This window comes from Leucoraja erinacea, chromosome 37, assembly GCF_028641065.1.
Source record: "Leucoraja erinacea ecotype New England chromosome 37, Leri_hhj_1, whole genome shotgun sequence".
Taxonomy (NCBI): domain Eukaryota; kingdom Metazoa; phylum Chordata; class Chondrichthyes; order Rajiformes; family Rajidae; genus Leucoraja; species Leucoraja erinaceus.
The window spans coordinates 9199630-9211403 of NC_073413.1; the positions used below are offsets into that span (position 1 = coordinate 9199630).

At 41.7% G+C, this 11774-nt stretch overlaps 1 protein-coding gene across 21 annotated transcripts in view; it reads left to right on the top strand.

Moving 5' to 3' along the window:
* atf7ip (activating transcription factor 7 interacting protein) overlaps positions 1–10265 on the top strand; it is a 97821-nt gene extending 87556 nt beyond the window's left edge. For 19 of the 21 annotated variants that reach the window (XM_055663313.1, XM_055663306.1, XM_055663307.1 and 16 more), the window contains 5 exons: positions 623–701; positions 1944–2171; positions 3921–4139; positions 4617–4726; positions 5693–10265. In XM_055663313.1, coding sequence (XP_055519288.1) covers positions 623–701; positions 1944–2171; positions 3921–4139; positions 4617–4726; positions 5693–6115 — 1059 coding nt within the window. In that variant the 3' untranslated portion in view covers positions 6116–10265. The remainder of the gene's footprint in view (positions 1–622; positions 702–1943; positions 2172–3920; positions 4140–4616; positions 4727–5692) is intronic. The other 2 variants (XM_055663298.1, XM_055663299.1) reach the window with 2 other exon arrangements.
* The last annotated feature ends 1509 nt before the right edge of the window (positions 10266–11774 follow it).

Here is an 11774-nt window from a genome sequence, read left to right on the forward strand (position 1 = left end):
GGAAGTTGGTGAAGGAAGATTTGGTGCCTCTCAAATGACATGGACACGGTAGAGATTGTATCTCATGGCTCTTTGGGAAGAGTTTCTTAAGATCAAAAGTGAAAGGAGTAGAATTAGGCCATAAGTCTACTCCGCCATTCATTCATGGCCGATCTATCTCTCCCTCCAAACCCCATTCTCCTGCCTTCTCCTCATAACCTCAGATACCCGCTTCCTCGTTGGAAATTGGAGCGTGACTTAGATCTTTCGGCTAAAACTTTGAGGATCAAGAGGGAAATTGGTTTAACATGTAGGAAAATGTTTACCATCTTTTAGCCACAAATATGCCTGACCTGCATCATTCTTTAAGTCTCAATGACGTTCAATGGGTAAGACGCACAATTATCAACGCTGTCAATGGATAGTGTTGATTATTTTTATGATGTATAACAACAGACTTTGTGTTAAAATTTATGGAGAATTAAAATGATCGTTTATCAACAATTAAGTGAAGCCAGAGAAGAATTGGTGAGCAACCACAACACAGTTCACACCTGACTGGTCTCTATGTAGTGACGTGAGCAGATTTTGATGTATAGTCCATCGAGGAATCCCATGGCAAAACAGCAGTTTTTTCTTTCAGAATGGAAAGACAGGAGGAAGTGACACGGGAGCCGTCATTGACCTGACAGGTGATGATGAAGATGAAATGTCTGCACAAGGTATGACCTCTTCCACTATATTTCTTGTGCAGCTCCCTGTATTTGGTGATGCATAACTCTCCACTGAAATCTACCAACGTCTGCTGTAGCTTTTTACAAAATTCCAGCTGACTTATCTGATACTGAGTGTGTAGGAAGGAACGGCGGGTGCTGGTTTATACTGACGATAGATACAAAATGCTGGAGTAACTCAGTGGGTCAGGTAGCATCTCTGGAGGAAAGGAATAGGCGATGTTTTGGGTCGGAACCCTTCTTCAGACTGCTTGCAGATGGCAGTCTGAAGAACGGTTCCACCTCAAAACTTCACCTATTCCTTTCCTCCAGAGATGCAGCCTGACCCGCTGTGTTATTCCAACGTTTTGTGTTGATCTTGCCTGACTTTGATGCAGAATAACTGCTTGGCCCAATTTACAGTGGGTTTATCCGATGTAATTTTATTGTCAATTTCTGGGATCAGTAAAAATTCCTTTGGAGACCACATTATGAGGTTCCATCTTAGCCGGCACTTTTTTAAAAGTACATCAGGCAAACGTTTATTAGTTTAGTTTAGAGACACACTGTGCGGAAACGGGCCACTTGGCCCACTGAGTCCACATGCCTACCAGCGATCCCTACACACTAGGACTATCCTACACACACGACGGACATTTTACAATTTTTACCAAGCCAATTAGCCTACAAGTGTGGGTGAAAACTGGAGAAAACCCATGCAGGTCATGGGGAGAACGTACAAATTCTGTACAGACAGCACCTGTATGTGGATCGAACCCGGGTTTCTAGCGCTGTAAGGCAGCCACTCTACCTCTGTGCCACAGAGTAAAAGAAAATAACATTGCAGCAGTAAAACTTAGTATTTTTTGTCAATTAGCCGTGTTAATATTTACATCAGAAAAATTGGCCATTCAACCTAATGGGTCCAAACAAAAAAATAACTGTAGAAAATAATTTCTTGATCATTCAAGGCAAGTTGAACATTTAAAATGACTGGCAATCTTCATGTCAAACAAAATAAAACAGATCAGAAATTCTATGAGTGGTACATAGGGGCTATTTAGAGAGTAGACTAAATGAGATCAATTTGGCTATAAAGACCAGATGCTCATTTTTACAAATTAACGCATGTGAACTTGCATCAGGGTACTGTTAATAAATGGATAATGCTCACAAAATGTTCCAATTCTTTGTCTGAGAGTTGTTATACAATATGCTTGCATTAGTTTGACAATTTATTTTCTTGACCAGGTTCCAAGAAACCCAATCAGCCTGTAAGCCAAGCAACGAGCCAGGTTCTGGTATCCTCGCCCACCATCCAGACCCAGGTTCGACCTCCTGCAGCCCCCCAGGGGATGTCTCCACAGCAGACCACCACACAGTCCCACTTACCGACAACCCAGACCAGCCCCAGTACGATCGCGTTAACTGTGCAGACGGCCAGTGTGCAAAGCATGTCTGCAGGTAGAGTATTGACAGGTATTGCATCCAATATTGAACATCACTTTACTAACGATCATGTCATCAAGATACTGCCGCATTATTTTGTATGAGAATCTACCAAGAAATTCTAGTGCATCCTAATGACCTTGGGAGCAAGGTGCTAAACAGCTACTTTATACGTGGCCTCTTTCGTCCTGCCCTATGCCACTGCAAAATTCAGTTGCATGGTTCCAAGATGGAAGCCTGATGGAGGTTTAAGTGAGAGGAGTGGACATCAATAAATGAAGGCAAATCAAAGAGAAATTCAAGATACTGACAGTTTTGGATGGTTGGGTAGGTGGGATATTGGAAGAGATTTGGATGGTCAGGAGTGGAGACATTTGTTGCAGTCGATTGGGACCTATAAGTGTGGTGATAACCCTTACTAATCGTGACACTCTTATTAATCAAGAATCTGTCAATTTCCGCCTTAAAAATATCCATTGACATGGCCTCCACGGCCGTCTGTGGCGATGAATTTCACTAATTCAGCACCCTCTGGCTAAAGGAATTCCTCCTCATCTCCTTTCGAAAAGTACAGCCTTTATTCTGAGGTGATGGCCTCTGATCCTAGACTCTCCCATGTGGAAACATCCTCTCCACACCCACTGTATCCACGATGTGGTGCGGGATGGAGATGAGGGGTAATGGGAGCGGGTTATGGTTGTAAGTGTCAGGTATGTAGAGATGTACAAGGTGTAGACAACATGGCTGGTTTTGCAGTCTACCTTTCCCTCTGATAAGATCCTGCTGCTCTTCAATGCTGCAAAAAGAATGTTGCATGAGGAATGATCTCCAACCTCTGCACTACTGCAGGGGATGGCAAGAATTGCAAGCAAAGCAAGAATTTCATCACGTGGAAATCTTGAGGGGCACATGGGTGACTCATCACAGAAGTGTCCTGGTAAATTTCCAAGAAATGCAATGCAGGAGTTTGTAATTACTTTTCATTCCAAAAATAATCAATTTTAATCGTCTAATACTTAAAAACAAAAAAAGTGTTTATCAGTTTAATTTCTAAATAATTAATCCCTGTGTGGACATTAAATAATCCCATCATGTGAAGAAAAACATTTTTTTTTTCTTCTTAAACATATATTCCTTCAGAATTTATTTGGCCCATGTCACATTTGTAGGAGCTTGTATAGGAATTCACTGCATTTCTGTATTGCAATGATGTCTTTACTGCTGAATAAGGTTGTGAAACATCCCAAGCCTATTTAAGTATTTGTTCTGTCCTTTCTTTAGTTCTGTTGAAAAGAGTAACTTGAGTGCAATACATTCCATGGATAGGACAGGTTTAGAGGGATGTATTCCCTCAATTTCAGCAGCAACTTTACATTTCAGTAAAGTACTGAGTTGGCTGTAATACGTTAAGACATTTTGAGATCATGATAGATGTAATATACAGGTAAGTCTTTAAGTGTAGGAAGGAACTGCAATGTTGGTTTACACTGAAGATAGCCACAAAATGCTGGAGTAATGCAGTGGGACAGGCAGCATCTCTGGATAACAGGAATGGGTGATGTTACGGGTCGAGATCCTCCTTTCTCAGTCTAAAGAAGGGCCTCGTCCCAAAACGTCACCCATTCTTTTTTATTCAGAGATGCTGCCTGTCCCGCTGAGTTACTCCAGCAGTTTGTGTCTACCTTCAGATAAGCCTTTCGTTAATAAGGCTTAAAAATTAATGTCTTATTAAGATTATTGAGCAGATTTGCCATAACATTTAATGTGTTCCATTCACAGGGCAAACGAGTGTTAACATATTGCAGCTCCAACGTCCTCAGATGCCGCCACCCCCTTCACAGAATCCGGTCAGACTGCCACTTCCTGCTCTCCAAAGGGGAAGCACCAATCCAGCGGTTTACACAGCGCCCCCCGCATACCCAAGTCATACTGCAGTGCGTGCAGTGACAACGCAGAGCCAAGCAATGCGCCAGCCCAGTCCTCAGCCCCCTGTCACTGGTAAGATTCACTGCCGTGCATTTTGATTCATTATTTTTTTAAGAGGGATGTATTCAATAGTCATTAAGAAAACCTAACATGTTTGACTCCATGCTTTTACCATGGATGTTTCCTGTTTTCATGTAAGCAAGCCTGTGATATTTCTCAAGTTCCTTTAGAAGCAAGCTGTTGAATGCTTTGAGTGTGAGATTTTGGAAACCCCAGTTTAAGATTCTGAAGAAACTCAAGTGCTGACCAAATCCCAGATAAAAACAACCAATGGTTTGGCAAACTTGAATAGGAATTGTTGACATAGCTTTTTTTTGTTGTTGTTGCTCATAATACTTCTACACAATCGCATTTGTAAGTTAAATACTTGTCCATTTCGCCACCGATTAGCTGCTCCCTGCCACCTCTCCTCTTAATCACCCACTAACCTGCCAGTGTTGTTGTTAAAGCTCACTCTGTTCTCCAAAGTAAAGTCTTTCCTTCTCTCAGCAGGAATGTCAATTCGGCTGCCTCAAACCTCGTACATTGTCAACAATGTGATCTCCATCCCAATGATGCCGAATATGCCTCAGTTCACGGTACATCACCGCCCCTCACAGGTAAGGCATTTGCGAGTGTGCGTCTGAACACATTGTGCCATCACTTATTCAGTATATCCAGTGATAGGGATTTGGTGAGATAATCAATAAAGGTCTAAATAAAATGTTGCTTTTCTGCTAATTTGTGGGGGCGGGGAAATTGTGTCATGTCAATTTGAAAATGTGGACACGACACGGAGTTCTGGAGTAACTCGGTGGGTCAGGCAGCGTCTGGAGGGAATGGATAGACGACATTTTTGTACAGGACCCTTTTTAGACTAAACAGGACCCTTTCTAGACATCGGGAACATTTGTCTTGCATCTAGCCTGTCCAATAAGATCCCCTCTGATCCTTCTAAATTCCAGTGAATACAAGCCCAGTCGACCCATTCTTTCATCATTTGTCAGTCACAAAATCCCGGAAATTAACCTGGTGAACCTACGCTGCACTCCCTCAATAGCAATAATGTCCTTCCTCAAATTAAGACGCCAAAATTGCACACAATACTGCGGTCTCACCAGGGCCCTGTACAACTGCAGTTGGATCTCCTTGCTCCTAAACTCAAATCCTCTCGCAAGGTATAAATAGTAGATGTGGAGACGATGTTTCCACTAGTGGGAGAATCTAGGACCAGAGGCCATAGCTTCAGATTAAAAGGATGTACCTTTACAAAGGAGATGAGGAATTTCTTTAGTCAGCGGCTGGTGAATCTGTGGAATTAATTGCCACAGACGGCCGTGGAGGCCATCAATGGATATTTTTACTGCGGAGATTGATAGATTCTTGATTAGTACGGGTGTCGGGTTATGGGGAGAAGGCTGGAGAATGGGGTTGAGAGGGAGAGATAGATCAGCCATGATTGAATGGTGGAGTGGACTTGATGGGCTGAATGGCCTAATTCTGCTCCTACATCTTATGAAAGAATGGATGGGGATTCTCCACCCTTTGAAGAGTTTGAGAATGATTCCGTCTCCTTTGTTTTGTAGCAGGAGCCACCACGACCCATCCACCCGGCGCCGCTCCCTGAAGCCCAGGCACCACAGCGGCTACCTCCCGAGGCAGCCAACACCTCCCCGCCCCAGAAGCCCCAACTGAAGTTGGCCCGTGTCCAGAGCCAAAACGGAATTGTCTTGTCCTGGAGTGTCTCTGAAGTGGACCGCACTTGCGTGCCTGTGGACAGTTATCATCTCTATGCCTACCACGAAGACCCTGCCGCCACCACCACGCCATCTCAGTGGAAGAAAATCGGAGAAGTGAAGGCGCTGCCCCTTCCCATGGCCTGCACTCTCACTCAGTTTGTGTCAGGAAGCAAGTATTACTTCGCAGTCCGAGCGAAGGACATTTACGGCCGATATGGACCTTTTTGTGACCCACAGTCGACTGATGTGATGTCGACTCAGGGTAATTAATACATAAAAAATCAAAACGGACAGAAAAATCCCAAGATATTTTTTCATTTCTTTTCTTACATCATGCATGACGTGTTGTAGTTTTTCTATAGATGTCTCAGACTCAGTTAGTACCTGTGTACACTACACTGTATATATATATAAGAGGGTCATGATATAAATGAGGCAGCACAATAAATACAGGATATTGCGTCGAAATGTGCTGCTTACCTCCGCAAAGAAAAGTTGCATTTCTTTTCACGGCAGACTCACTGTGACTGAAGATGTTGGACTCTAAGAGTAATTACTGAGGCAGCAGCAACAATGGGATATTCTGCTTATTCTATGATCCTTAATCGGTCGAAGAAAATTTAAAGAGAAACATTCCTAAATGTGACATGATGCGGACTGTTAAAGTGATAACCCATACTTGTATTAACTCTGTTCTTTTTATTTTTATAATTGTTTTCACTGCAGTTCCAACAATCGTTTGGAAAAGCAGTGAAAATTGATCAGCAGTGACCATAGGATAATTGGATTTATTGCATTGTCTGAAATACTCCCAAAATAAATACATCTTGCAATAGACTGCATACTTGATTTTTCAAGGCATTGTGACTGACTGAGCCTCAACAAAGTCAGACCCATCCCCATTCTTAATTTTTCCAGTAAGATAATTGAAACAGTGTAAAACTTTGATCTGTGTTGCTTCACTCTGTTTTGGTGGGAAGGGTTTTGGCACGACAGGGTGGTGAATAAAAGCAGATTCTATGTTTTTTTGCCAAATGCCTGTGTTAGAAGTGTTTTCAGAGCAATCTGTTAGTTCAGAAGATGCAGATAAGATTCTCAAATATATTTTTAATCAGTGTGAAAAAAGTACTTATGTGTTCACTGGATGGTGAGTCTTTGAGAGAACCTTTTTTTCATCAGTACCACTTTTCTGGTCTAATGAATTTTTTAAAAAGATATAAATATATATATATGTATATGTCAATCTCAAACCCGCTCTCCCATTAAAGCCACTATGTTGTATATATTCTTCCTTGCAAGCATCAGATCTTTCCTTCCTAACTTGACTAAATCGGCAAGCACAAATTTTAAAAGTCCTGCCATCCCTGGAAGAGTTACAATGTCCTTTGATGGGGCAGTGCAGACTAAGTAGTGTGAGCAAAGAAATGGTGCTTATGTCAGCGATTTTTGTTTTTTTCCAAATTCTTACCAGATACCTTTCTTCCCATTTACTGGTAACTCATTGAAGCAGTATCCATCCCATCAGTTTTGATGAATTTCCTGCCTTGCTGCTGAGTTTGTGCCTTTTTTTTTTTGTTGTTTAAACCTGCCCATACCATTTACCCCCCCCCCCCCCCCCCCCCCCCCCCCCCCCCCCCCCCTACAATTCACAAGCACTGTGACACATGGCAAAGGGAACTGTTAAAGACTTGTCAGCCCAACTCCATCAGTGAATGTATGGTCTCTTGTATGGTGACGTTCACTGGTATAATGCAAGCAGGCTTGCTTGATTTCTGGGCAATGCAAGAGATCAGCCATGTAATTCACAATACAGTACCCAACAAAGATGCACTGCATTGGAAAGTGATTATTGTAAGTCATTAATTAATAATGTTAAATATTTTGCATTCATTTCGTAGCAGCAAGATTCTTTGAATTGAAAATCATAGCTGATAATTTGAGCCGTCTCGTAGCTACCCTCTCCTTAGAAAACAAGTGTCCGGCCAATGGTATCATCTGAAAAATTGCTGCTGTTTGTGTGTGTGTATGTGGAAATGATGTACTCCAATCAGTGTTTTTTAACTATGCCTCTGAATGTGATCAGAACCTAATATGCACCCTGACAGTTTTTTTTTGCAACACACGAAAAGGAATCTTCAAAATGCCAAATAGGTTGTCGCGACATGTACCATATACAAAATTAGATGACATCATGCACAAAATAATGACTTATTTTGAGGGCTGTACTATTTCATTCGAATATCATGAGAACAGCAAATAGCAAGGCCACTCATCCATTCTCCTGGTGACACATTGAGTATTGATTGAGGAAAATATTCCCCAGATTTGGAGGTGATCGGAGCAAGTTATAGTTTGCCGTGTAGTGTCCAGGTGGACAAGGAGTTGTGGTAGTTGGGGAAAGGTCTTCCAACAAGTGGCGGAATGGCAGAAGGAGTTGTCCATTCAGGCGTAAGGCATCTTCTTTGAAGGAGCGCTGTAAGGTGCAGTATTATTAATTGACGAACCCAAGAGTCTTTGACATTGTATCTCATTCTCCACTTTGTTAACAGATTATCATGGTGGCGCATCGGTAGAGCTGCTGCCTCACAGCGCCAGAGACCCCAGTTCGATCCTGGTTATGGATGCAGCCTGGGTGGAGTTTGCACGTTCTCCCTGTGACCGCGTGGGTTTTCTACGGGTGCTCCGGTTTCCTCCCACATTCCAAAGACATGCAGTTTTTGCACGTAAATTTGCAGTAGGTTAATTGGCTTCTGTAAATTGCCCATATTGTGTAGGATGCAAAAGTGGGATAACACAGAACTAGTGTACGGGTGATCGATAGTCGTTTCGGACTCTTTGGGACAAAGGGGCCTGCTTCTACGTTGTATCTCTAAGCTAAATTAAATGCAGCATCAGAGATGCTGAGATTAGCCTTTATTCCGAGGTCCAGGAGAGAAATATCGGGGGGGTGGCGAAGGAGGAAAATGGAGCTATCCCATGACCTCCCCATTAGTTTTGGGTGCGTGCACGTGTCCTGTGGGGATGTGTTGAATGAGGATTTCTCCCAGTTGTATACAATGACCGCGTCACAGGGGATGATACCCATGAATCTTCCACAAATTTGGAAAGGAATGTAGCAAAATGGAGCGTTCTTCCAGAGTGAAGTTTTCTGTTTTGTCTGACTGGATTTTTACCTGATTTGGATTTTATGAATACAAATGTAGTTTCCCTAATCAAACTACTGAAACCTGCTTGTGACGTTGCAGTTGCAAGACTAATACTCCTTTCTACCTTGCATGCTGAATATGTAATGGGTATGGGCATACCTGAAGACCAAATTATACATTCTATTCTCAATAGATTTGTCCCAGAATACTTCAATCCCAGCCAGTGTGTGCACATTGTCTAAGTACATTTCATTGTTTTAATTGTAAATTACAGGTCCAGACTTTAAATATATCTTTTGACTTTGAAATCTCTGGAAATGAATAAATTCCATGTGAGGTTCCTAGTGGTAGAAATTGTTGTGGAATAGTACCAGCACTTATAATGTGCTGCTGCTGATTGCTTAATTGATCAAGGAAGATGTATCTTGTAGATTAGAGTTGCACAATTGTGCTATTTCCCTCAATGACTAAACCCAGAGACAACAGAACTGCCATTGATTTAATGCACCAGATTTCTTACCAAGGATGGCTATAGGGTTTTCTAATCTTCGGTACTAAAGGGAGAGTGGAACGGCATGACCCATATCCCTGTAGACATTACTGGACTGTAATATTGAATGTATTTGAAGGGATATTAGTTTTTAATTGATCGTTCCCATTGCATATTTGCATGTGCCAAACCCAAGAATTGCAGTAAAATGTTATGGATGCATTGTACTTCAAAGCCAGAGGAACAAGGCTGAAGTCTCCACAACTTGAATAATAGAATATGGCTATTACCTAGCCGCCTTTTAGCATCCTTCTAGAATCAATAGCAAATTTATTTTTGATCTCTGTGAACTTGCAGAGTGCCTCTCCAGAGGAACTGACGAACCTCATGGCTGGCTCACACATTAAGTCTGGCTCACACAGAGCCAGCCCATTCTTACCCATAGGTTCTTGTATTACTACGGTGCTGAACCAGAGGTCCATACTTCATGTTACACTTTTCATTCCTGTGGGTCGGGCACATCACTAACTGCACCTATCATTTCCCAACATGGAAAATGCCTGGCTCCTAAGTGCTGATGTAGCAAGGATGGAATATACTAAAGAGTTGCAAATTAGGTTGCAAATGTTTTGTTAATTCAGAATATTGTAAATTAAGTGGTCTGTACTTTTCTTATTCTACTTTATAATCAGCATTGGAAATTGCTGAATCTTTTTGCAAATGTTATGTGAAGTGTATTTAAAATGCAAAAGATATTAAAATACTCAAAAGGGTTAAATACTAATTGCACTTCCTGATTCTTCTGAGTGTGTGAATGGGGGAACCATGTGAACCATGTGGTGCACAGTTTCCAATGATCAATAAGACCACGTGTGGGCACTTAAGTCATTAAATTAGACCAAAAGCACTTTGGACACTGGGAGGGATATGGAAATCTAGCTGGTAAGTGGATGGTGTGTTTTAAAGTTGGAGCAGAGTGCTGGATAGAGTGGATGTGGAGAGGTTGTTTCAACAAGTGGGAGAGCCGAAAACCAGAGGTCATAGCCTCAGAATAAAAGAATGTTCCTTTGGTAAGGAGATGAGGAGGAATTTCTTTAGGGGGTGGTGAATCTGGAATTTATTGCCACAGAAGGCTGCGGAGGCCAAGTCAATGGATTAGTATGGGTGTCTGGGGTTATGGGAGAAACAGATCAGCCAAACAACAGACATTCAATCAGTAAAATTAATCAGGACAGTGAAACGAGTCGTATAACTAGGATAGGAGAGGTGACATCTATGTACAGTCATGTGCGAACAATTTGTAAGCTTTATCATGGTCATTATGTTCCACAATGAAGGTTAACATCAGACACGCCCAGTGTTGCTTGGGTGAGCTGAAGCCCTGCTGTTTCAGTGGGATGTTTTCCGGTGCTTGTGTCTCTTGTGTGCAATAAAACTTGAGTTTTACTTCACCTGAGAAACATGTAGAATAGGAGGAGAATCAGGATAAATTAATGACTCCTCTTATTCCCAGTGCCCACTGTGCAGTTGATCCCGAGTAACTAATTACTAGAGAAACTTCCCAATTTACCTAATATAACTAACTTTATTATATACTTATTTATGCTGGTGAATTTAATGTGTCGGTCGGTATAACTGCAGCAAGGATGAATTTCACTGTTCTAGCCCACGTGACAAGTAAATACTCTTAACCATAATATTATCAGTCCTTGAAATCACTCCATATGAACTCAAAACTCAAAACCGCCACTTTAAATATTTAAACTAGTTGTGGTAATTAATTAAAAACATCCAAACTGTGCTTTTAGCAGCTGGCAAGCAGACCTGCAATGGAATAGTGCAGTGCATCTTTTGAGATTAAGACATTTCTTTAAAGAAATTGAGCACCCATTTACATTAACTGTGCTATTAAATAATTTGAAGGCCAGTACTTTATCAATTCCATGTCAGAAAAGAATAATCATAGCAGCAAATACAGTGAAGATTCCACAATGAAAGGGCAGGTATTTTATTGCCTAATGTCACCACAAACTCTCCAGGATCACCTTAATGTAAGGCACGTATTCACACCTGTACTTGAAAGCTCTTTGGCTGAGGGTGGCTTGTGACTGAAGACTAGCAATGCATGTGGCTGTTTAATATGCATCAAAATGTCCCAATATTCTTCATGCCTGGACAGTGCACTTTAACAGTCACTGTGTTAAGAATATTCCCCCTGATCGATTGTGGGCCAAAGAGATTGTTTCTGTGGTGTCCTGTGAACACCAAAATTGATGAATAAGGAAACATGGTC